Here is a 25,534-nt window from a genome sequence, read left to right on the forward strand (position 1 = left end):
CACTTAGCATCAAGTTTCCAGATCATCCATCTCATCTTGCGGCATCTGTCAGTATCTCATTTCTTTTCTTTTTTTTTTTTTTTTGAGACGGAGTTTCACTCTTGTTACCCAGGCTGGAGTGCAATGGCGCGATCTCGGCTCACCGCAACCTCCGCCTCCTGGGTTCAGGCAATTCTCCTGCCTCAGCCTCCCGAGTAGCTGGGATTACAGGCGCGCGCCACCACGCCCAGCTAATTTTTGTATTTTTAGTAGAAATGGGGTTTCACCATGTTGACCAGGATGGTCTCGATCTCTTGACCTCGTGATCCACCCGCCTCGGCCTCCCAAAGTGCTGGGATTACAGGCGTGAGCCACCGCACCCGGCCCTGATTCCTTCAGTTTTTCTATGTGCTTGAAATAAAATGTAGCAAGGAGGGCTGGGTGTGGTGGCTCACACCCGTAATCCCAGCACTTTAGGAAGTCCAGGTGGGTGGATCACTTGAGGTCAGGAGTCGGAGACTAGCCTGGCCAACATGGAGAAACCCTGTCTCTAGTAAAAATATATAAATTAGCCAGGCATGGAGGTGCAGTCCTTTAAATCCCAGCTACTTTGGAGGCTGAGGCAGGAGAATTGCTTGAACCCGGGAGGTGGAAGTTGCAGTAAATCAAGATTGTGTCGCTGCACTCCAGCCTAGGTGACAGAGTGAATGAGACCCCACCTCAAAAAAATAATGTAGGGGGAAATGTAACAAAAACCCTTTGGATTTACGAAATATGTAATCACAATGGGCCTTTCAGGAGAGGGTAACCCCCCATATCTGTCCTCGGCTCGGCATTCCAGCCAGGGACAACACACGGAACGTCTTTTATCCTGTGGACAGGAATCACAGCATCCAGCAGTGTCCTTCCTGGCTGTTGCAACAACCTGCCCAGCATAGGGACCTGGGGCGCCACAATGTAACCATCTGGTTCCTCTTCCGCCTGGAGAACCGCAGGGACTGTGTTGTGCTGCTGGTCACCAACAGAGGGCGCACGGAAAGCAAGTCTGCGCCCAAAGTTCTCATGCCTACCTTTCCTCGAGGATTATTTTTTACAACGCGTTCAGAGTTAAAACAAGCCTCTCCACGCTGGGCCGTGATTCCAGGCATATAATGCAGTGGTGATGGCTGTGGCAGCCTGCTAGCGCCGTCTCCCTTCTCTCCTGGGCCTCCTTCCCAAGGATTTCCTTCCCTGCCAGTGTCTCCCATTAGACGTGGCGATCCTGGCAAGAGACCTGGCCCGACTGAGGACTGGAAGAGCGCCCAGTGCTCATTGAATGAACTGACATGACTTCCCACTTCTCCCTTTGTCTCCCCACTTGGAAGCAGGAGGATGAATGACAGTTATCCCCTGTCACTCACCCGTCACTGGGCCTGGCTTGTTCAGCGTGGACACAAATGTTCCTAATGGAGTTATCCTGGGAGGCAACAGAACCAGGTACCCCCCCCCCCGTTTCCCCCTGTTGTGGGTTGAATTGGGTCCCCCCCCCGATAGATATGTTGGTTACCCAACCCAGGTACCTCAGAATGGAACTTTATTTGGAACTAGGTTAACTGTAGAGGAGATTAGTTAATCTGAGGTCATTAGGTTCAGCCCTAGTCCGGTATGGCCTTATGAAAAGGGGAAATTTGGACATATGCACACATAGAGGGGAGGAAGGCACAGGTCAGAGTGCTGTGCGTACAAGCCAAGGAACACCAGACATCACCAGCAGACCCCCAGGAGCTGGGGCGGAGGTCCAGAACAGAGCCTTCCTCATGGCCTCGGAGGGAAGCAACTCAGCCCACACCTTGATTTGGGCTTCTGGCCTCCAGCCCCTTGAGGAACTCTAAGTTTCTCCTGGTTAGGCCACTCCACCTGCAGGAGTTTGTTAATGGCAGCCTGGGAAATGAGTGCATTCCCCAACCCCTTCGTGTCACCGCCAGTCATTGTGAAAATAGGCAGCTCCGGTTCGGGAAACAAGGGATGAGCAGCTGGCTGAGAGTGCTGAAGCCCGAGCCTCTGCATGGGGGCCCTGCCCGGTGCAGTCAGAATGGTGAGGGCCTTCATTTTCTGGCTGCAAAACGTGGCTAAACAGCAGCTCTCCAGGGGTGCGATGGGGCAAGTTCAAGGGACCATCTGCATGAGAGGCCCCGTGGGAGCCTGGCACACCGGGTGCAAACAAAGCGACTCTCACACTCCCCTCTCCGGCTTTACATCACAACCCACACTAGTTACAGCTTCTGCGGCCGTCCCCTGGGTCCCACCCGCGGTCCCACCCCAGCCTGGGGGGTGGCGGCATTACTTGGTTAACTGTGGACTTGAACCATGTCCTCAGTGCGGTCATTTATTCAAATGCTTTGCCTGGGAGCCCATGTGGGCCTGGATCCAGAGGGAGGCATAAAGTGTGTCCGCAAAGCCTTACTTCCCTTCGGCAGCTCCCGGTGGCCTGAGCCTGCTGGAGCCGTTTTTGTGAACAGGCACACCCAGCCCTCTGTGCCTGGCCGGCAACGCTCTCCAAGCTCCCCTTTTGCCTCAGGATAAAGTCTGCAGCCTTCCTTGTAGGGCCCGGCCTGGTTCTCACACCTTAGCCATAGGCCTCTTCCTTCCACCCCCACCCCACACCAGCCCCAGGCCCTCGACACGCAGACCTCAGCAGACACCGCCCTGTCATCTCTCCCCTCTTGGACACCGCAGCGTGCCTTTATTTATGCTTCCTAGCGAGTCCAGCCCCACTTTGTCCACCTAAAAACCCTACCGATCGTGAGACTCAGGTGAAACGTCAGCCAGTGAAGGGTCTGAGCATGGGAAGCACCAAAGGGGCGTTTAGACAGAGGGGAAGTGAGCTAAGCTGTCTGCACTGGAGTATCCGGCTCCATCTCAGCTAAGGACAACCTGCCGAGAGCTGCCATCTGTCAGTGGCCCTGGGTATCTGATCCCACAAGAAACCCATGTGGAGAAGGAAGACGTAACTGGGGTGGGGGCACCCAGTCATTTCTGGGCCTTGGAGCCAGAATCCCATCCTTGAGGTCAAGCACAGGCAGGGGGCTGGACTTAGTCCCCACTCTCAGTGGAAAATACCTCCCACACCTCCCGCCTGGCAATTTCCAAGTCGCCCTTCACGTGTGGCCTGCAGCGGATAGCTAGTTGTCCCCCAGGATGTATGATTTCATGTGTATACAATTGTAGAGCGATGGCCCAGTCCTGCAGTTAGCCAGCTAAGCTTCCCAGCCTCCGTTCACCTAGGTGTGGTCACATGACTAAATTCTGGTCCGTGGGACGCAAGCAGAGGTGAAATGCCATTTCCATGCCACGTTGCCATGGAGAAGTAGCATGGTAACCCCCTTCTTTTGTGCCTTTCCTCCTCCCTCCTGGCCAGAGCGCGGCGGGATGGCGGGGACCGGAGCAGCATCCAGACCACAAGACAGGAGCTGCGTGTGGGGATGGACAGGACAGAGCCACAGGCTAGCAGGAGCCTCAGCAGAGCTACCGTATATAGGCTTGCGCTTGTGTGAGAGCAGAAAGGAGCCGCTGCTGTTTCAGGTCAGTGCGGGAGCCGGCCGAGTGAGGTGGCTAAGCACCAGTTCTCCTTGGGTTCAGTCCCAAGCGCCCACACTTCCTGGGGGTATGACCTCACCAAGTCACTTAACGTGTCTGTCACTCAGGTTATTCAACTAGAAAATGTGAGTAGTAAAAATACCCACCACTGGCTACGATGAGAAACACATTAGTGAGTTCCACGTGGAGTGTGTGGATTTGCACATAGTTTGCATGTGTGAGCGGTAACCATTACTGCAGCTGAACCTAGAGTCTGTGTGGAACACAGGGCCACCTTCAATCCCAGCTCTCTCCAGGATGGCCCTGAGCAGGCCCGTGGGGAGCTACTTCCCAGAGCCCCACCCAAGACCTTCACTGGGCTGAGCTGAACAGCAAGTACTGTTCCTCATAGAATTACAAGGGAGAGGTTAGATTACAACTGAATGGTACTTGTGGACCAAGGAGTGCATTTTTTTTTTTTTTTTTTTTGAGACAGAGTATCGGTGTGTCACCCAGGCTGGAGTGCAATGTCGTAATCTCCGCTCACTGCAACCTCCGCCTCCTGGGTTCAAGTGATTCTCCTGCCTCAGCCTCCCAAGTAGCTGGGATTATAGGCACCCACCATCACACCCAGCTAATTTTTGTATTTTTAGTAGAGAGGGGGTTTCACTATGTTGGCCAGGTTGGTCTTGAACTCCTGACCTGGTGATCTGCCAGCCTCGGCCTCCCAAAGTGCTGGGATTACAGGTGTGATCCACCACACCTGCCCAGGAATGTATTTTTTTAAAAACAAACGTGACTTTAAGGTGGCCACTCTTTATACGTAAATGATGGGAACAAGGGTGTCTTCATTACCGACTTCCTGTATTAAACTGTGTGAAATAATCTCCTGTGGGTTGATTCGTATAGACTTCATTCATATATTTTTTCCTGATAACGAAACAAAAGGAGAAATGAAAGTCAACAAATATGTGTACTCCCTAAGCGTTCTTCGTTTTGTTTGTTTGGAAAAGGCACACAAACTTTTCATTAGTTTTACCCCCAAAATACAGAATACATTTCACACCTAATGAGCTCAAAAAACTGATCCATCTCAACTGCTCCTGGGCGGCGAGGCTCACTTTATAATTACGCTGCAATTAGATTAGGGACTTACGACAGTAACATGTGGGGACATATTAAAATGAAACCTCCACGGGTGTCACTGGACGCTCTGTTCACCCCATTTGATTTGTCAAAGCATTCTTTTCTTTTTTTTAGAGACAAGGTCGCACGCTGCCAGCCAGGCTGGTGTGCAGTGGTGCAATCATGGCTCAGTGCAGCCTCCAGCTCCGGGGTTCGAGCGATCCCCCGCCTCAGCTTCCCCAGTAGCTGGGATTTACACCGTGCGCCGTCAGGCCTGGCTTTTCGGATCATTCTTAATGCTCCTTTAGGCCCTCAACAGAAGTGATAACAGAGGGACCCACCAGCAAGCAGACATCAAATTGGAGAAAATACTCCCTGGTCCCTCCTGACTTTAAGCCAACAGTTTTTTTTTTTTTTTTTGAGACGGAGTTTCGCTCTTGTTACCCAGGCTGGAGTGCAATGGCGCGATCTCGGCTCACCGCAACCTCCGCCTCCTGGGTTCAGGCAATTCTCCTGCCTCAGCCTCCCGAGTAGCTGGGATTACAGGCACGCGCCACCACGCCCAGCTAATTTTTTGTATTTTTAGTAGAGACGGGGTTTCACCATGTTGACCAGGATGGTCTCGATCTCGACCTCGTGATCCACCCGCCTCGGCCTCCCAAAGTGCTGGGATTACAGGCTTGAGCCACCGCCCCGGCCTGCCAACAGTTTGATAAATAAGTAGATATATACTGTGTTTTTCAGTAGCAAGTTCACCTACTTACTTGAATTTGACATTTTCCTGTAGCTGGAACTCTCAACTCTTGGGGTCCTGCCTATAACTAAGAGACTCCAGGCTTTTTTGGGGCAGCTCAAAAAAGCTTTCCTCTCTCTGCCTGGAAAGCCGTTCCTGAGTAGGCAGTACCATCCTCCTCCTGGGTCTCAGCCATGAAGCCTCCTCCAGGAAGCCTTCCTGACTCCCCCAGCAGATTCAGTGCTCTTCCCTGGGGCTTTCCGGTGCCCTCCATCTATGCACCGCATGTGGACAGCAGTCACCTGTGGTCCATGGGTCTGTCAACCTGAGTCAGCCTGCTTGAGGTCCCCAGTGCCCAGATGAGGACCACCCAGGGTGGGGTGTTTCCCCTCCTGCCCCCTCCTTGTCCTTGCCCTTCATAGCCCTGCGGTCTCTCTGCCCAGTCCCTGACCTGGCCCTGGTCCCACCCAGCACTCACTGCAAACGCTGCTCCTTGGCCAGGCTGAGGTTGCTGCCGTCCAGAGCCCTGCGCAAGTCACGCTGCTGCCGCCGCTGCTGTCGCTCAAACAGCAGGGTGGCTCGAGCCCCCTGAATCCGCCGACGGTCCCAGTCCAGGTCTCGCTGGCGCTCTTCCTCCTGGAGCCTCTGGAAGGAAGAGATGACTTACCATCACCTTTCAGCAGGTCCAAAGAGCCCCAGGGGATTGTCTAGGAGGCCTGGCCTCTCATTTTACAGATGGGGAAACTGAGGCTCAGAGGAGGAGCAGGTAGGTGACCTATGTCATGCAGGAAGCCAAAGGAGAGCCCCAGCCTGCCCTCATTCCATGTGGCCCAGCTGCCCTCCCCCGTCAGGAGGTGCTGGCCATCCTCCTTCTCCTGAAGGTACAGCAGACACTCAATTCCTACAGCGGCCTCCACTCCTGGCTCCTGGGGGTGGGGAAGGACCTCCATTCCTACAGCGGCCTCCACTACTGGCTCCCGGGTTGGGGGGGAAGGACCTCCATTCCTACAGCGGCCTCCACTCCTGGCTCCCAAGGGGGAAGGACCTCCATTCCTACAGCGGCCTCCACTCCTGGCTCCCGGGTTGGGGGGGAAGGACCTCCATTCCTACAGCGGCCTCCACTCCTGGCTCCCGGGTTGGGGGGGAAGGACCTCCATTCCTACAGCGGCCTCCACTCCCGGCTCCCGGGGGCAGGCTGGGCCAGGGTCTTCCTCCTCAGTTCCTCAGGGGCCTCCGTGGCTGGGTCAGCACCACCTCCATAAGCCATGGCCTGCTGCCCCAGAGCCGAACGCGGATCATTTGGGCAGGTTGCAGAACATGCAGACACCAAGGTCATGGTCTTAGAGGGGCACCCCGACCCCTGAGTTGCTACATTTCGGCTCGTTTCTCACTGCCCTCCAGACTGCTCTGTGAAAACCCCAGAGCCCTGGAAGAGGAAGCTGGATTTCTTTCCCACGTGTCATCAGCTTTGTTGGGGCTCAAGATGAGTCCCCTTGGCCCACTTTTGCCCCTTTAAGGGCAGAGCTTCCTCCCGCCAAATGAGCAAGGATAAGTGTCCGGTGCGTGGCACATGAACCTGGGTGGGCCCATCCTGGGACTGAAGACAGGCTGGCAGTCTTTGCCACCCGCTAGGCAAGTCACCTGGCTCCCATGAACCTCAGTGTCCCCTGCTGTAAAGGCAGGCTGCTCTCAGGAGCCTGGGGTCATCACACAGCTGGTTGGTCGCAAACAGGGAATGGCACGAGACACACTAACCTGGGCTAAGAGCAAAGCAGAAAGCCCAGCTGTTCGCCGCGAGATCCCAGCTTTCCCAGTTACCGCCAAGCACAGAAAAGGGGATAGAAGCAACAACCCAGAAAGGAAGGGGGCAGTATTTCTGAGGGGGGAGGTTTCATTTGTTTTGCCCCCTTTCTGCTTTTCTGTCGTCTTTTTTTTTTTTTTTGAGACGGAGGTTCGCTCTTGTTACCCAGGCTGGAGTGCAATGGTGCGATCTCGGCTCACCACAACCTCCGCCTCCTGGGTTCAGGCAATTCTCCTGCCTCAGCCTCCCGAGTAGCTGGGATTACAGGCACGCGCCACCATGCCCAGCTAATTTTTTGTATTTCTAGTAGAGACGGGGTTTCACCATGTTGACCAGGATGGTCTCGATCTCTTGACCTCGTGATCCACCCACCTCGGCCTCCCAAAGTGCTGGGATTACATGTTGTCTTCTTTTTTTTCTGAGACAGAGTCTCACTCTGTCGCCAGGCTGAAGTGCAGTGGCGCGACCTCAGCTCACTGCAACCTCTGCCTCTTGGGTTCAAGCAGTTCTCCTGCCTCAGCCTCCTGGGTAGCTGGGATTACAAGTGTGTACCACCACACCTAGCTAATTTTTAGTAGAGATGGAGTTTCACTGTGTTGGCCAGGATGGTCTCGATCCCCTGACCTTGTGATCCACCTGCCTCGGCCTCCCAAACTGCTAGGATTACAGGCGTGAGCCAGGCGTACCCGGCTGTCTTAATTTTCTATAAAGAATGAAAACTAGACTACCATGCTGCTTTCGGGAAGGCTGGCTGACCATCTGTGCCAGGCAGTCCAGGCAGAGCTGCAGCCCTGAAGCACAGAGCAGGGCCCTGGACCCGGATTCCAGCCTTGGTGCTCTTTCCACCTCGGACTACTTCCTAAGCCTCACGCCTCCTGCCTACCCAGGTCCAGGCCCCACTGCAGCTTCTCCCACTCATGTGCACCTCTGGCCTGCATGGAAGCAGGTGCCCCACCCACTCCTCATGCCCTGGTCCACACCACCGCTACTGTCCTTCGTCCTCCTCGGACCCACCAAATCAGAAGCTAACACCAACAATGGCATCTGCCACCCAGCCTGGCCTCTCCCACCCACCTTTGTAGGTTTGAGACCCTCTCCAGATCTCTCCTGCCAGGATTCTCAGTGGTTTCAGCACATGCAGAGACGGCCCTCTCCGGTCCCCACTGCTCAGCTCTCCCACCTCCTCTTCAAAACTCTAGTCCCAGTTTCACCTTCTCACCCTCTGGGCACACCTTACCAGTGGTTCTCAAACTTGAGTGGGCATGAGAATCCCCTAGGGGCTTTCGAAACCACAGACTGCGGGCCCCACCTGGCCAATGCTGCGGGCTGGAGACCCTCCCTTTGGGACCCTCCACCCTTCCCTTGTCATTATCAGTAACTCTGCCCCACAGTCTCACTGCTGTGACCTGCCTCTTCCATTCTCTCTCCAAGACCCTGACTCCAACGATTGTGCTCCCCCTGAATTGTGACCTGCAGTCGGCTGGCTGCCACTTTTCCATTCTCTCTCTGCCCCCCGGTTTGTCTCATGGCAGACACTCCCAGGCCGATTCCTACGGCCCCCTGAGCCCTTCACTTGGTCAGGCAGGCGGTGACCACGATGAATCTGGCTAAGCATGGGTCGGGACACCCAAAAGCGCTCTCTTGGGGTCACTTCAAGGTCATGACTATGACCGCCCCCAGTGGGCCCTGGTCACTGTCCGACCATCCTGTTCCCTTCCTCCAGGCTGTTCCCTTTCTGGCTCTCCTAGGTGACCATTTAGCAGTCACTCCCCCTCCCCCACTTCTACTTCTAAAAGGTAGAAAATGCACTGTCACTTCAGTGGTCCTGAGCCACAGCTCTCAGTACAAATCAATTCAAGGTCTAATTTCTGTTCTGATCCCGCTGGTCAATTTCACTAGAAAAGAGAGGCTCCGGAAGAGAGGCTCCCCAAGCTCCCACCCTGATGCTCCTTCCCATGGCTCCCATGATGGCTCTCTGAGCTCCCAGCCCACACCAAGCCCTCAGAAGAGATGTCCATGTCCCTTGCTCACCTCAGCCCAGGGACAGGGCTCCAGGAAGTCTCTCCTCTGGCATCAGTTTCCCCCTCAACTGTATCACAAGTGTGGTGTTATTTACACAATCTAAACAGACAGAAGCTTGCCCTGCACGCCACGGCCCTGACCAGCTACCGCTCCATTTTTCTGCACCCTTTACAGCAAACGCTTCTAAGTGTTGTCTACATTTGCCATCTCCATTTCCTTCCTGCCTGTTCTCTTGAGCCCATTAGGATGTCAGCCCCACTCCTCTCCAAACACGCTCTTTCCTGACAGGGTCCCCGGCGGCTACCATGGTGCCGGCTCAGGGTTTAGCCCACAGCCTAGCAGCAGTGTCTGACTCAGCGGTTCCCCTCCCCTTCCCCCCACAAACCTTTCCTCACTTGGCCTCCAGGAAACCATGGCTTGCATCCGTCCACCTCCCTGGTGGCCCCTTCTCAGGTCCCTTTGCTCTTTATAAATGGTGGTAGTGAGAAGGGGGACCCTGTGGGGAGCAGGACTCAGTCCTCAGCTTAAAATACTCTCTGTAGGGCCAGGTGCAGTGGCTCACACCTGTAATCCCAGCACTTTGGGAGGCTGAGATGGGCAGATCACTTGAGACCAGGAGTAGAGGTATCTACTAAGAATACAAAAATTAGCTGGGCATGGTGGTGCATGCATGCCTGTACTCCCAGCTTCCCAGGAGGCTGAGGCAGGAGAATTACTTGAACCTGGGAGGCAGAGGTTGCACCACTGCACTCCAGCCTGGGTGATACAGTGAGACTCTGTCTCAAAATGCATACATAGATACTCTCTGTAGGTGACAACTCACATTTCTGCCCCCGGCCCAGACCTTGTTCTGAGCCCTGTTCCATATCCAGCAGGGCTTTAATTGGAGGTTGTGATAGAAAATACCACTTCTCTCCCAGGAGCCATTTTTCGTTCTTCCTTAGTAAAAGAATCACCAGCACGTCACTGCCTGGAATAAATGTGACATTTCCCTGCCTTCTTTAGAGTTAGGGGCAACTTCATGACTAAATGTTGTCCGGTGAAATGTAAGTGAAAATCTCCATGCCTCCTTCCTGGTAGCTGGACTATGTATGTGATGGCTGGTGCTCAAGCAGCCATCCTGCGCTAAGAAGTGACAGCCAGGAGACAAGGATAGCAGGACATGGGTCAGTGACCACAGAGCTGCCATATCAGCCCTGGACTGTTTTCCTGAGGATTTAGACTACACACAAGAGACTATTTTCAGATGCTGTTATTTGTGGTTTTCTGCCACATTCAAGCAAATCTAATCCTAATAGATACAGATATCTAATGAACTTTGCATACTTAACATATCTAAAATTGTAATTTTGATTTCCACCCCTCCCACCCCACCAACCTGCTCCTCCCACTATCTTCCCCATTTCCGGAAATGCCAATTCCACCCCTCTAGTTGCTCAGGCCACAAGGCCTGGAGTCGTCTCTAATTCCTCTCTCTCACACGCCCCCACCCAATCCTTCATCCAGTCCTGTAGACTCTACCTTCCAAATATATCCAGAATCTGACCCTTTCCCAGCACCCCCACTGCCAGTGCTGTGGTTCCGGCCAGCATGGCCTCTCACCGTGAGCACTGCAAGGCCTTCCTAGAGGTCCCCTTCCTTCCTCCTCAGCCCCTCGCATCCACCCTCAACACAGGGGGTCAGGCTGGGAATCCTGTTCCACCTAAGTCAGATCTTGTCACTCCTCTGTCCAAAACCCTCCAGAGTTCCCTGTCTCAGTCACAGAAGAAGCCAAAGTCCTCTCCAGCAGCCTCTCAGCAGGACCTCGACCCCCTGTCTCTGCGGCCTCGGCGCCTGCCCCTCCCTCACTCCACTCCAGGCACCAGGCTCCTCGCTCTTCTCCGAGCAGGTCTGATGGGTCCTGCCTCAAGGCCTTTGCCCTTGCAGCTCCCCCGCCTGGTCGCCATTTTCCCAGCTCCACACACGGCTCCCTTCTTGCCTGCTTTTGGGTCTCTGCTTCAACGTGTATCCAGTCTACTGTCCTCTTTCCTGGCACTCCTACTCCTGATGCCACATCATATGGGTGTGAGACTATCTGGCCTGTCTCCCCTGACTAGAAGGGAAACTCCTTGAGGCCAGCTCCTAGGGCAGAGCACAAGGCCTGCTACAAGGAGATTTGTGCCTGGAAGGCAGCAGGAGCACAGGGGCCAGCTCTGCCGGCTCTGGGAAAAGGGGAGGGGCAGTCACCAGCTTCTCCTGGACTTGCTGCTTCTGAACCAAGCGGATCTGCTCCAGCTGCTCCTGGGTCATGCCCTTCCAGCGGTCGGGGACCACACGGTGGGGCCCGAAGGAGCTGGCTGCCTGCTGCGGGTTCTCAGAGAGCAGGTCCCCACGCAGCAGGTTGGTGATCTCGGCCAAGTTGTCCTCTAGTTCTTGAGCTTTCTCTTGCTTTTTCCTTTCTGCTGACTCAATGGCCTAAGCAGGTGAAGACATGAAAGAAGATGGTCTGAGTGACCCCAGGGGTCTTCTGATACCCAGGCCAGCAAATCTCACTGGGGGCCCTCGAGGGAAGGATATGCTAAGGGCAGCAGGAGCCGGGTGGAGGGGAGACTTGTCAGGTACGGATGTGGGAGTGTCCCGGAACCTCTGCCTGAGCACTGCTGGGTGGATGGGCTAGACTCAGGGGATCACCCCCGCTGGGTGTGTGCCTAAGAGCTCTGGGTCTTGCACCAGCTTGCCAAGGCAGGGGGCTCCCTCCCTGGGTTAGGCCACCCAGGGCAGGGCTCTGTGCCCCTGGCAACCCTTGGACATTGGTGGGCTGCAAAGAACACCCGACAGAGTGATTCACAACAGTGATGACTTCTCAAAGTTAGAAAATGCACTGTCACCTCAGTCGTGCAGTCCTCAGTGCAAATCAATTCCAGGTCTAATTTCTGTTCCATTCCCTGGGAGGTCCCTGGCTGTGTGACCTGCACAAGTCAACCTCCCCTCTCGGGGCTGCAGTCATTTCTCTGTGAAGTCAGGAGATGGCGTAGGAGGCACGTACTTGGGTTAACAGTTGTCCTCAGTAACACATGGACAGGGCAGTTTGCAAGGGGCCAGCAATCCACAGGTGCTCACCAGAGGCCACTTCGCTGAGTCACACAGCACAGGCTTTGAAACTGGATGGGCCCAAGTTCAAATACTGGACTTGCCACTAAGTACTCCCTAAGAAAGACAGCTCATCCTTTCAAGCCTCTTTCTTTTCTTTTTTTTTTTGGAGACAGAGTCTCACCGTGTCGCCTGGGCTGGAGTACAGTGGTGTGATCGCTGGTCCCTGCAACCTCCACCTCCTAGATTCTCCTGCCTCAGCCTCCCAAGTAGCTGGGATTACAGACGCCTGCCACCACACCCAGCTAATGTTTTGCATTTTTAGCAGAGACAGGGTTTCATCATGCTGGCTTGGATGGTCTTGAACTCCTGACCTCCTGATTCACCCACCTCAGCCTCCCAAACTGCTGGGATTACAGGTGTGAGGCAATGCATTGGCCTCTTTTTTTTTTTTTTTTTTTTAAAGACAAGGCCTTACTCCATTGCCCAGGCTGGAGTGCAATGGTGCCCTCAACTCACGGCAGCCTCAACCTCTCGGGGTCAGGTGATTCTCCTACCTCAGTCTCCCAAATAGCTGAGGCTATAGGGGTGTGCCACCACACCCGGCTAATTTAAACTAAAGTTTTTAGAGACAGAGTCCCACAATATTGCCCATTCTAGTCTTGAACTCCTGAGATCAAATGATCCTCCCGCCTCAGCTTCCCAAAGTGTTGAGATTATGTACATGAGCCATGGTGCCTGGGCCTGAGCCTGTATCTTTGTTGGTTAAGTTGGATTAATCACGCCTCTGTGGTAGGGCTGCTAAACACAGTGACTACGAAGAGCAGCTAACTCTTGCTGGGATTTAAAATAATGGCCAACCAGGCGGATCACGTGAGGTCAGAAGTTTGAGACTAGCCTGACCAACATGGTGAAACCCTGTCTCTACTAAAAATGCAAAAAAAAAAAAAAAAAAAAAAAAAAAGTCAGGCATGATGGCATGCCCCTGTAATCCCAGCTTCTCAGGAGACTGAGGCAGGAGAATCACTTGAACTCAGGAAGCGGAGGTTGCAGTGAGCTGAGATCACACCACTGCACTCCAGCCTGGGCGACAGAGTGAGAGTCAGTCTCAAAGTAATAATAACAATATTGTTTTACATTTAACATTGTTTTAATATTAATAATCTTGTCTTAATAATAATGTGACCTTTGCAGCTCACTGGGTGGTGAGTGTGGACATCGGGTGTCTTGCTTGCCCTTCGGTCCTCCCCAGCACCCGCAGTTTGCTCTCCTCATTTCTCTCCCCGGTGTTGAAAACCCACATTCTCTGGTGCCTGGTCCAGCCTCTCTGGGATTTTCCACTGCCCGCCCCCAGCAGCAGAACAGTTTAGAGTTTGTTTCTCCAAAATATTTAGTTCACGGCGTGGTACTGCTAAACTTTAATTATAGCGTATGCTCTAATGACACATGAACATGGGAATCAAAAGCGATAAGATTAAAAATGAACACGAGGCCGGGCTCCGGGATTCTCCTCTCCAACGGATCGTGACCCGTGTGGTCGTTGGGACCACAGTTGTAGTTGACAAGAGAATCTGATCAATCTGGCCAAGTCCTCACCCACCGAAAACAGAATCGAATTTGAAAAGATAACCTTGGGGGAGGGAGGGGAAGGGGGTGAGCTCTAGTTTCCGTAAGTAAAAGAATCCCAGTTCTTTGTGAGGCTGAGGCGGATGGGAGCCCTTGAGCTCAGGAGTTTGAGAGCACCCTGGGCAACATGGCAAAACCCTGTCTCTACAAAAAAATACAAAAATTAGCTGGGCATGGCGGCACGTGCCTGTAGTCCCAGCTACTCGGATGGCTGAGCTGGGGGATCACCTGAGCCTGGGGGGTTGAGGCTGCAGTGAGGCATGATCACCCCACTATACTCCAGCTTGGGTGATGGAGTGAGACCGTGCCTCAAAAACAAAAAGCAAAGAAACAGAGAAGGATCTACTTCAGCAACTTCAGCCTCAGGCTGCAGCGGAGGGCAGTGTGTGGGAGGAGGTGGGCCAGAGTTCAGAGGAGGCGGGAGCTTTCAGAGGACCCTACTGTCCCAACTCATCACAATGGCTCCCTCCCTGCCACTCGTGAGCATCCATGTAGGTGTTCTCAGGAGAGGGGGAGAACTGAAGCCAGCCGCAGGCGTGGCAGCAGAGCTAGGCAGTAACACCATACTCATGTTACAGAAGAAACTGAGGTGTGGAAAGGGGAGTTGGGCAGGTTTCCTTCCAAGATGCAGAGACAAGGGACAGGACTGGGTCTCATCCGTCTCTGTAATCAGTCAGGCAGCCTGTCAGCGACTCCATCAGGGCTGGTGATGTGGCCAGGGGAGTGGGCTGAGACTGGGATTCCCGGGGAGGCAGGAGAGCCTCGGGAAGCTGCGGCGGATTCGTCCTCCCCTCCAGTCGAGGAGCCTGGGGTATCGGGGTACCTATACCTGGCTCTTGTTGAACTCTTTCACAGATGCACAAACCGCCTTTCGGGTGGCGCTTTCCAGCTTTTGTAGGTGCTTGGCTGTCTCATCAAACTGCAGCCTGGTCTCCGTGTAGAAGGCCTCTGAAAGGAGGCGAGACGCAATCAGACCCACCTGGCCACGGGAGCATCTTCTCCCTGCCGTGTGGCCGTTGGTGCCTTTGCCTCCTACCACATCCTTAGCCATGAACGTGAGGCGGAAACAATAATGACAGGACCTGCTGAGTGCCGGTGATCACTGCTCTGCTGGGGTCCTGGGACAGGCTGCTGGCGTGCCCCCTGCTGTCCTGCTCTATGCGGACGCAGCTACATCCTTACAGTGGGCAAGAGATACTCTACAGCCCTGGAAATGACGTTCGAGACCTACAGGACAAAAGACGTGGGTTGGGAGCAGGTGCAGAAGTTTCGGGGTGGGAAAGGATTCGGCGGAATCCAGAGGTGAAAGAGCAAGAAGCTAGGCAGGACTCTAGGAGGAAGGGGAGCCAGATGCACACGTTGTACAGGGGCAGGAGGACTTGCTCAGGCCAATGAGGAAGAGAAAGCGGAGGAACAGGTGAAGGAGTCAGGGTAGAAGGCCCAAACAGCAACATGTGAAGATTTGGAGTCAAACAGAGCAGGCTCACATCCCAGCCCAACACTTCCTAGCTCCGTGAACCTCAACTATGACTGAACCTCTCTGAGCCCGTGTCCCGACCTGCGAAGCAGGACGCACCTACTTTGCAGAACTACTACGTTAAAAGAAAAGTCATCGATTGGAAGTTTCTTCATTCAAGTATTTGTGCCCTGTGAGTCTCCAACGTATCTACAAAAACAAAGGACCAAATTCTTTCGTCTTGAATTTCTGGCCTCTGCACCGTCAGCCTCACATCTCACCCTTCAGTTGTTCATTCATCCGTTTAACATAGAGCTATTGAGAGCCTAGGATGGGGGTCGCACCTTGCTGGGAACATGCTACATAATGGCGAGTAAGACAGGGCTTTTCCTGCCTTCCTGGAACTTGCTGCCTGGGAGGGGAGACATCAACCCACACATGAACCCAGAATAAATGTATTAATACCAACTGTAGCCATGACACGGAGAGAGGACAGAGAGACCCACAGGGGAGATGCTGGCGGCTCCTGGCTGAGGTGTGGGGGTGGGTAGGGATTACTCCTCTGGGAGCAAACGAGGCTTGAGACCTGCAGGACAAAGTGGGTTGGGAGTAGGTACGGAGGTTCTGGGGTGGGAAAGGATGCAGGGGAATCCGGAAGTGAAAGAGGAAGATGGCAGGAACACAGCCAGTGGAGAGGGCAGAGTCAAAAGCAGAGGGGTGGGCAGAGGCGCAGCGTGCAGAGCCTGTGGTCTGCGGGAGGATTCTGCATCTCTCTCCATGTTCATGGGAAACCGTTAGTGGGCTTGAAGCTGGGATCAAGGGGATAGGGTGATGCTGCCCAAACCCCACACTGTTTTTTCTTGTTGTTTTTGACATGAGTTTTGCGCTTGTTGCCCAGGCTGGAGTGCAATGGCACAGTATTCTGAAAGCTGAGTTGCATGTGGATTTCAAGGAGGAGGATATGATCGACTGTGTCTTGTGCTGATGACAGGTCAAGATGAAGATCAAAAACCGACCTTGACAGCTGGGTGCGGGCCATCAAGGCTGTCACGCTTGTAATCCCAGCACTTTGGGAATCCAAGGAGGGCGGATCACGAGGTCAAGAGATCGAGACCATCCTGGCCAACATGGTGAAACCCCGTCTCTACTAAAAATACAAAAATGAACTGAACATGGTGGTGTATGCCTGTAGTCCCAGCAACTGCGGAGGCTGATGCAGGAGAATCACTTGAACCTGGGAGGCATGGCTGTAGTGAGCTGAGATTGCATCTTTGCACTTCAGCCTGGCAACAGAGCAAGACTCTGCCTTACAAAAAACAAAAAACCAACCTTGAATTGGGCACCACGGAGGTTACTGGTGAGATTGGCCAGGGGTGTTCCAGTGAAACAGGGAGGGGCATAAATCTGGTAGGAGTAGGTTCAGAGAGAATGGGAGATTATCTGAGAGACATCACTCATGGAGAGTAGGGTGGGGCAAGAAGAGGCTGGGAGGAGGATGAGCTGAGCAAGGAGACAGCACACTAACAAGCAGAGAGGAGGGGCTCAAGAGGACGGAGTGTGTTTCTCCCTGCACCTGCTCCTTGTTTCGGCTTCCTCACAGCTCCCGACTATTTCATCACCCGCTGACACACCCCAAGAGAGCAGGGATGTTGTCGTCTTCACTACCGCGTCTTCCTGGCACAGAAGTGGCTGGGAGGACCAGCGCTGCCTGGGTACATGCATGAGGAGGAGCTGGGAGAGCAGAATGCTGCTGACCTCAGTGCACACAGGACACACTGGGCTTTCTGCAGTTCTTTCAATGAGAGGCTGTTTTGTGCCTTGGAGCATTTGCCTAAGAGGTTCCCTGGGCTTGGGGAGTCCTGGTGAGAACATATGACTACCGTGCCTGCAACTACACTCCCTAAATTCCCTGTAGGAACCTTTTTTTTTTGAGACGGAGTTTTGCTTTTATTGCCCAGGCTGTAGTACAATGGCACAATCTCAGTTCACTGCAAACTCTGCCTCCTGATTCAAGGGAGTCTCCTGCCTCAGCCTCCCAAATAGCTGGGATTACAGGAATGGGCTACCACGCCTGGCTAATTTTTTATTTTTAGTAGAGACAGGGTTTGTCTATGTTGGTCAGGCTGGTCTTGAACCTCCGACCTCAGGTGATCTGACCGCCTCGGCCTCCTAAAGAGCTGAGATTGCAGGCGTGAGCCACTGTGCCCAGCCCCCTGTAGGAACTTCCACCACAGCACCCAAAAGACTTGGGAAGACCGGCATCTTTCCCATTCATCTTCCCAGCAGGCTGTGAGTGCAGGGGCCGATTCTTTTTTTTTTTTTCTTTTTTTCGAGACGGAGTTTCGCTCTTGTTACCCAGGCTGGAGTGCAATGGCGCGATCTCGGCTCACTGCAACCTCCGCCTCCTGGGTTCAGGCAATTCCCCTGCCTCAGCCTCCCGAGTAGCTGGGATTACAGGCACGCGCTCCCGTGCCCAGCTAATTTTCTGTATTTTTAGTAAAGACGGGGTTTCACCATGTTGACCAGGATGGTCTTGATCTCTTGACCTCGTGATCCACCCGCCTCGGCCTCCCAAAGTGCTGGGATTACAGGCTTGAGCCACCGCGCCCGGCCAGGGGCCGATTCTGAGTTACCTTTGCATGCCAGCATCCCACTGGGACCTGACCCGGCAAGTGTTTACCACTCGACTGGGGAGCGATTGGAGACGTTTCACTCCTGGAGGGCGGGCTCTGACTTTTCTTTCCCCACAGGGCCAAAGCAGCATGTGGCTGTGCACATTAGGACTTAAAAAAAAACACACACACAGAAACTGTAGGGTTGCTAAAAAGCAAAGCAAAAAACAAAACAAAACAACCCAGAAAAACGGCGGGGTGGTTTGTGGAAGAGAGCATGGAGTCCAGGCGGTCCCTTCTGCTTCATTACCTGCGTGTTTCCGTTCAGCCTGGGCATTCTTCCATTCCCTCTGCTGCTGCAAGGACCATTCCCTGTTTTGTTCTTCTTGGAATTTCTTCCTCTCATGGAAGTTTAAATCCTCTCCCATGAATTTCTGCATTCCTGATATCGTATTCCGAACATCATGATCTGACTGCCGGGCTGGAAGATCGTTCTTAAGGGCTAGGGGGTCAGACAGATCAAATTCACGGCGAGTTTCTGGCTTCTGAAAGCTCTGTTGGAAGTCACTGATAGCCCTACAGAGATTTTTCCGATCCCTCTTTTTCCGGTTTTCTAATATGCACATTATTTTGTCATTTTGCCTCATTTCAGCAGCTGGAAGAGATATAGTATATCCATAAGCTTAGGATTCAGAGGAAAAAATAAATTTCAATATTCTATGTATGCTATTCTAATTTTGAGACGAGTCTCGCACTGTCCCCCAGGCTGGAGTGCAGTGGCGCAATCTCGGCTCACTGCAACTTCGGCCTCTTGGGTTCAAGCAATTCTCCTGCCTCAGCCTCCCAAGTAGCTGGGATTATTGGTGCCCGCCACCATGCCTGGCTAATTTTTTTGTATTTTTAGTAGAGATGAGGGTTCACTATGTTGGCTAGGCTGGTCTCAAACTCCTGACCTCTTGATCTGCCCGCCTTGGCCTCCCAAAGTGCTGGGATTACAGGCATGAGCCGTCACACCCGGCCCCCATTTTAGTTTTTATTGTTTATTTTTTTAGAGATAGGGCCTCATTATGTTGCCTGGGCTGGTCTCCTGGCCTCAAGTGGTCTTTCTGCCTCAGCCTCCCAAATTACTGGGATTACAGAAGTAAGCCATGCACTCAGCCCATGAATCTACTTTAAAAACTAATTTTTTCAGTGATTGCAAAAGTAATACAACCCTCCAAAAAAGTAACACAGCCATTAAAGGGTTGTTATACTGAATATACAAACAGTACCTACAAATCAATTTAAAAACCCAAAAACCCAACCCCCAAAATGGGCAAAATGTAGGGACAGCCAGGAAAATCATGATAAAGAAACCTGAGTAATCAATACACTTTTGAAAGGATGATCACCCATGCAAGGTGGCAAACATCCAATGAATTGGAGACAAAATATTTAAAATGCTAACAACGGCACATATTAGTAAGGATGTGGGGAAACAAGATCTCTCATTTGTGGCTGGGTGCCGTGGCTCCCGCCTGCAATCCCAGTGCTTTGGGAGGCCGACGTGGGTGGATCATGAGGTCTACAGTTCGAGACTATCCTGGCCAACATGGTGAAATCCCGTTTCTACTAAAAATACAAAAATTAGCTGGGTGTGGTGGCGCATGCCTGTAGTCCCAGCTACTCGGGAGGCTGAGTCACAAGAATCGCTTGAGCCCAGGAGGCAGTGGCTACAGTGACCTAAGATCACGCCACGGCACCCAGCTGGGCGATGGAGGGAGACTTTGAGGGGAACACGAAGCTCTCTCATTTGCTGAAAAAAAACCCAAACCAGCCATCAGTAGGAGAACAAAGAAACTGTAGTTATAGTTAATTCATATAATAAAATGCCATGAAACAACTAAAATGAATACTCTCTATATGTAAATCACTGATTATTAAAAAAATATAAACCTCAATGAAAGAAAAGCATATTGCAGATGTATCTATTCAATAGGATGCCATTTATATGTTTTTAAAACATATAGGAACAATTTTATATTGTTCGGAATATATACATAAACAAAGAGTACAAGTATGAAAATGCATGTAGGCCGGGCGTGGTGGCTTATGCCTGTAATCTCAGAAGTTTGGGAGGCTGAGATGGGCAGATCACTTGAGGTCAGGAGTTTGAGACCAGCCTGGGCAACAAGATGGAACCCTGTCTCTGCTAAAATACAAAAAACTAGCCTGGCGTGGTGGTGCGTGCCTGTAATCCCAGCTACATTGGAGGCTGAGACAGGAGAATCACTTGAACCCAGGAGGCGGAGGCTGCAGTGAGCTGAGATCGCACCATGGCACTCCAGCCGGGTGACAGAGCAAGGCTCCATCACAAAAAAAAGAAAAAAAAAAATGCATGGGAATGATAAACACTTCTGAGGAGAAAGAAAGAAGGAGATTATGCGGTGGGGGGAGCGTTGCTGCTCTACATAAATATGTATGTCTGTTATTATTATTTTATTTATTTATTTATTTTTGAGACGGAGTTTTGCTCTTGTTACCCAGGCTGGAGTGCAATGGCGTGATCTCGGCTCACCGCAACCTCTGCCTCCTGGGTTCAGGCAATTTTCCTGCCTCAGCCTCCCGAGTAGCTGGGATTACAGGCATGAGCCACCATACCCAGCTAATTTTTTTTTTTTTTTTTTGTATTTTTAGTAGAGACGGGGTTTCGCCATGTTGACCAGGATGGTCTCGATCTCTTGACCTCGTGATCCACCTGCCTCAGCCTCCCAAAGTGCTGGGATTACAGGCTTGAGCCACCGCGAATTCTCAAAAAACACTCAAGCTATCTGAAGCCAATTCGGCAAAATGTTAACATCTAGCCTGGTGATGGGTACATATGTATCTGTCACGTTGTTTTTGTAAGTTTGAATTACCTCATAACTAAAAATATTAATAAAAAAGATAAATCATTTGGAACATATAGAGCAGTATACAGGAGAAAATCAAGTGTACTCATAATTCTATCCCTCCAACATTACCACTGCTAACATTGGGATATTTCCTTTCTGTCTTCCAAGCATATTTTAAAAACAATCAACAGTACATTGTACAATTTTGTGTCTTTCTTTTCTCCATTATAAAAATCCTTATGGGGCCGGGTGCGGTGGCTCACGCCTGTAATCCCAGCACTTTGGGAGGCCGAGGCGGGTGGATCACAAGGTCAAGAGATCGAGACCATCCTGGTCAACATGGTGAAACCCCATCTCTACTAAAAATACAAAAAATTAGCTGGGCATGGTGGCGTGTGCCTGTAATCCCAGCTACTCAGGAGGCTGAGGCAGGAGAATTGCCTGAACCCAGGAGGCGGAGGTTGCAGTGACCCGAGATCGCGCCATTGCACTCCAGCCTGGGTAACAAGAGTGAAACTCCGTCTCAAAAAAAAATTAAAAACCAATAAAAATAAAAAAATAAAATAAATGAAGTGGAATAATAGTATGCAGGGTACTTGAATACTGTGATTTGAATCATGTCTATCTATGAGTCAGCTTGAGGGTGTGAGCCCAGGCTTATGTGTTGTCTGGTATAAACAGATGTTCTCCACAGAGGGTCTCAAACTTATGGGCAGAGAAAGAGTGTGTGTGTCTTTCTGTGTTGAAGGCTCTTCCTACCCAGTTTTTTAAGAAAGTAGAGGGAAACATACATTTATCCTTAAAAATCTACTTTTTGTAAATCCACCTCCAAATTCAACAGCTGTTTTTCTTTTAAGAGAAGAAGAATCAGCTGAGCACAAGAAATTGGACAACTCTATATGTATATGAAGAAAGGAGAGCTGGGCACAGTGGTTCATGCCTGTAGTTCCAGCACTTTGGGAGAATGACGTGGGAGGATCACTTGAATTCAGGAGTTCCAGACCAGGCTGGGCAACATAGTGAGACTCCCATCACTATTTAAAAAAAAAAAGGAGCGGGTAAGACTGGAGTCTAAAGGCACACAACCCTAAACCAATAGACAAGCATTCAGAAAATGCTCACCACGGTGGCTCACGCCTATAATCCCAGCACTTTGGGAGGCCGAGGCGGGTGGATCACAAGGTCAAGAGATCGAGACCATCTGGTCAACATGGTAAAACCCTGTCTCTACTAAAAATACAAAAATTAGTTGGGCATGGTGGCACGTGCCTGTAGTCCCAGCTACTCAGGAGGCTGAGGCAGGGGAATTGCCTGAACCCAGGAGGCGGAGGTTGCGGTGAGCCGAGATCGCGCCGTTGCACTCCAGCCTGGGTAACAAGAGCGAAACTCCGTCTCAAAAAAAAAAAAAAAAAGAAAATGCTCACCAAAGGTTTCATGTCTAGCTTTTTCAGTAGCTTCTTTTATCTTCTGGTCATGAACTTGAACATCCCAGGCTTCGGTGTCTCCCTATAGATGGAAAAATGGGAGACGGATTAGAGCCAGATAATGTTATTCAGTAGATTACAATCCTACTTATTATTATTATTTTTTTTAAATCTTTGCCCCCATTGTAAACGAGTTGTAGAAAACCTGGCTCAGGGGAGTACTGCTGGTGACTCCAGGCGAGGTCGAGAGCGAGCACTAACTGAGCCTGCTAAGGTCCCTCACCTTTAGCAAGGTCAATGCATCGAATTCTTCCACCCCTCATCCTACTTCTCTCCTGCAGAACCCCTGGCTCAGACGTTTCATCCTAGAACTCATCTCCTTTCCTGCTCCACGCCGCCCCTCGCCTGCATCCGCCCTGTAACCCCGTCCCGGCTCCAGCCCTTTCACCCCAATAATCCTGTTCCTGGCGTTGAAGATCCGCTTCTGCCTGCACAGCTCCGCGTGCCTCCTCTTGGCCAGGCTGGCGTCCTGCTGCAAGTCCCTGGGCAGCGCCACCGCCATGGTTTGGAACCCACGGAAAGCCTAAGTGGTTTTTAGAAGACGCAGAATCAGGAGAAAAGACGACGAAAATAAGCAATCTGCAGCGCAGGGTTGGTTGGCTCCCTAGGTCCGGCCAGGGAAACACAAGCCCGCAGCACGGTTTTCCGTCGGGGGGGTCCCAGCAACGCCGCTCAGGTGCAGGTGCAGGCGCTCGCGCTAACTCAGAAACGTCAACAACTCGTTGCTAAGTAACAGCGCCGCTCTCGCCGCGTCTTGCTCTCGTCTCGCGAGACTTTGAGAAGCCCTTCCCGCGCTTTTTCCGCGGGCTCGTGAGGACCCGGCTGAGGCGCTGAGGGCGGCGTCATGGGCCACCTGGAGCTGCTGTTCGTGGAGAACTTCAAGTCGTGGCGGGGTCGCCAGGTCATTGGCCCCTTCCGGAGGTTCACCTGCATTATCGGCCCCAACGGCTCCGGTAACTGAGCAGCTCGAGGCGCGACCGGAGCGTCTCAGGCGTCCAGGCCGAACGTGGCCGGAGGGGTGTGGGCGGCTGCGCGGCCTGGACCGTGACCCCGACCCCATCTCGTCCTGGCCCTGGCCCGCTCCCTGCCCTTCACCCACCTCAGCCCCGGCCCTCGCCCGCCACCTCAGGAGTCCCGACCCTTCCCCGCCGCCCCGCCTCCGTCCCCACCCTCACCCCGACCTCCGCCTCCGGACTCCCGACCCTCGTCCGACACCCTGGGGGGCCCCGGGGGTCCCACCCCACCTCAGCCCCGGCCCTCGCCCTTCATCTCAGGGGCTCCCAACGCCCACCCTCCTCCCGGGGGTCCTGACGCTTCCTCTCCACCCCACCTCGGGTCCCCACCCTCCTCCCCCTCCCCCCCACCTCCCCCTCCCCCCCACCTCCCCCTCCCCCCCACCTCGGGTCCCCACCCTTTCTCCCCCTCCCCCCCACCCCGGGGGTCCTGACGCTTCTCCACCCCCCCCCGGGGGTCCTGACGCTTCCTCTCCACCCCCCCCCGGGGGTCCTGACGCTTCCTCTCCCCCCCACCTCGGGTCCCCACCCTTTCTCCCCCTCCCCACCCACCCCGGGGGTCCTGACGCTTCCTCTCCACCCCACCTCGGGTCCCCACCCTCCCACCCTCCTCCCCCTCCCCCCCACCCCAGGGGTCCTGACGCTTCCTCTCCTCCCCCCGGGGGTCCTGACGCTTCCTCTCCACCCCACCTAGGTCCCCCCTCCACCTTCCCTCCCTCCCTCCTTCCTCCTCTCCCTCCCTCCCTCCCTCCTTCCTCCTCTCCCTCCCTCCCTCCCTCCCTGCCTCCTTCCTCCTCTCCCTCCCTCCCTCCCTCCCTGCCTCCTTCCTCCTCTCCCTCCCTCCCTCCCTGCCTCCTTCCTCCTCTCCCTCCGCCCCCTTTCCTCCCTCCCTCCCCTCCCCCTCCCCCTCCCCCCGGGGGTCCTGACGCTTCCTCTCCTCCCCCCGAGGGTCCTGACGCTTCCTCTCCACCCCACCTAGGTCCCCCCTCCACCTTCCCTCCCTCCCTGCCTCCTTCCTCCTCTCCCTCCTCCCCCTTTCCTCCCTCCCTCCCTTCCCCCCCTTTCCTCCCTCCCTCCCTTCCCCCTCTCCCCGGGGGTCCTGACGCTTCCTCTCCACCCCATCTCCTCTCCCCACCCTCCTTCTCCACCCAGGGGTCCTGATGCTTTCTCTGCCCCACCTCGGTCCCCACCCTCGCCCTGCACCCAGGGGGTCCTGGCCCTTCCTGTCCTTCCCAGTCTTACCCTGGACCCTGTTCTCTGTCCTCATTCCTTCTGCTTCGTCAGGTCTTTGGCCCTTGGCCCTGGTCACTCTGGTCCCTTTCCCTTTCTCATCCGAAGTTGAAATGACAGGGAGCTGTCGAGGAGGTAATGGGTTCCAAGCAGCCAGAAACCACCAGTTAGATCCAAGGGAGCTTTGACCCTGGAATGTAGTGATGATCCACTTTACTGAGCTTTTGCTGAGCTCCTGGCAGATGGCTGCTCTCTCCATTGTATAGTTGGGGAAACTAAGGTCTGGAGAGGTCCTTCCGAGTATTTGCAGTGGTCTCTACTAATAAGACAAAAACTAGCCAGGTGAGGTGGCGTGCGCCTGTAGTCCCAGCTACTCAGGAGGCTGAGGCAGGAGAATCCCTTGAACCCAGGAGAGGGAGGTTGCAGTGAGCCAAGACCGTGCCACTGCACTCCAGCCTGGGTGACAGAGCGAGGGTCTGTCTCAATCAATGAATCAATAAGGCCTGACACAGTGGCTCACACCTGTAATCCCAGCACTTTGGGAGGTGGAGGCGGGCAGATCATTTGAGGTCAGGAGTTCAGGACAAGCCTGGCCAACATAGTGAAAGGCTGCCTCTACTAAAAATACAAAAATTAGCAAGGCATGGTGGCACACACCCGTAGTCCCAGCTACTTGGGAGGCTGAGGCAAGAGAATCACTTGAACCTGGGTGGTGGAGGTTGCAGTGAGTGGAGATGGCACCAATGCACTCCTGCCTGAGTGACAGAGCAAGACTCCATCTCAAAAAAAATAAATAGGGGCTGGGCGCAGTGGCTCATGCCTATAATCCCAGCACTTTGGGAGGCCGAGGCGGGTGGATCACGAGGTCAAGAGATCGAGACCATCCTGATCAACAGGGTGAAACCCCGTCTCTACTAAAAATACAAAAATTAGCTGGGCATGGTGACGCGTGCCTG

General features: G+C 53.3%; 2 protein-coding genes across 3 annotated transcripts in view; one reads left to right on the forward strand and one right to left on the reverse strand.

Annotated features, from left to right (window-relative positions):
- Positions 1-4,320: 4,320 nt before the first annotated feature.
- On the reverse strand, positions 4,321-23,054 carry RIBC2 (RIB43A domain with coiled-coils 2). The gene is made up of 7 exons (XM_035273378.3): positions 22,724-23,054; positions 22,276-22,357; positions 18,289-18,633; positions 14,740-14,858; positions 11,442-11,669; positions 5,871-6,037; positions 4,321-4,464 (listed from the first exon to the last, which is right to left on the reverse strand). The coding sequence occupies exons 1-7, from the start codon at positions 22,835-22,837 to the stop codon at positions 4,386-4,388; spliced, it is 1,134 nt and encodes a 377-aa protein (XP_035129269.3). The 5' UTR covers positions 22,838-23,054; the 3' UTR covers positions 4,321-4,385.
- Positions 23,055-23,147: 93 nt separating this feature from the next.
- SMC1B (structural maintenance of chromosomes 1B) overlaps positions 23,148-25,534 on the forward strand; it is a 90,241-nt gene continuing 87,854 nt past the window's right edge. Inside the window, exon 1 of one of the 2 annotated variants that reach the window (XM_017964134.4) lies at positions 23,148-23,288. In XM_017964134.4, coding sequence (XP_017819623.2) covers positions 23,180-23,288 — 109 coding nt within the window. In that variant the 5' untranslated portion in view covers positions 23,148-23,179. Of the gene's footprint in view, positions 23,289-24,559; positions 24,714-25,534 lie in introns of those variants that run through there. The other variant, XM_035273367.3, reaches the window with a different exon arrangement.

The sequence above is a fragment of the Callithrix jacchus genome, chromosome 1 (assembly GCF_049354715.1).
Source record: "Callithrix jacchus isolate 240 chromosome 1, calJac240_pri, whole genome shotgun sequence".
Lineage (NCBI taxonomy): Eukaryota > Metazoa > Chordata > Mammalia > Primates > Cebidae > Callithrix > Callithrix jacchus.

Bases quoted from the DNA above. Each gene is read 5' to 3' on its own strand.
- RIBC2 (XM_035273378.3), bottom strand. From the start codon at position 22,837: ATGGCGGTGGCGCTGCCCAGGGACTTGCAGCAGGACGCCAGCCTGGCC. The intron at 22,358-22,723 runs GTGAAAGGGCTG...TTCCATCTATAG, and splicing joins CCAGGAACAGGATTATTGGG to GGAGACACCGAAGCCTGGGA. The intron at 11,670-14,739 runs GTATAGGTACCC...TCACCTGCTTAG, and splicing joins AAGAGTTCAACAAGAGCCAG to GCCATTGAGTCAGCAGAAAG.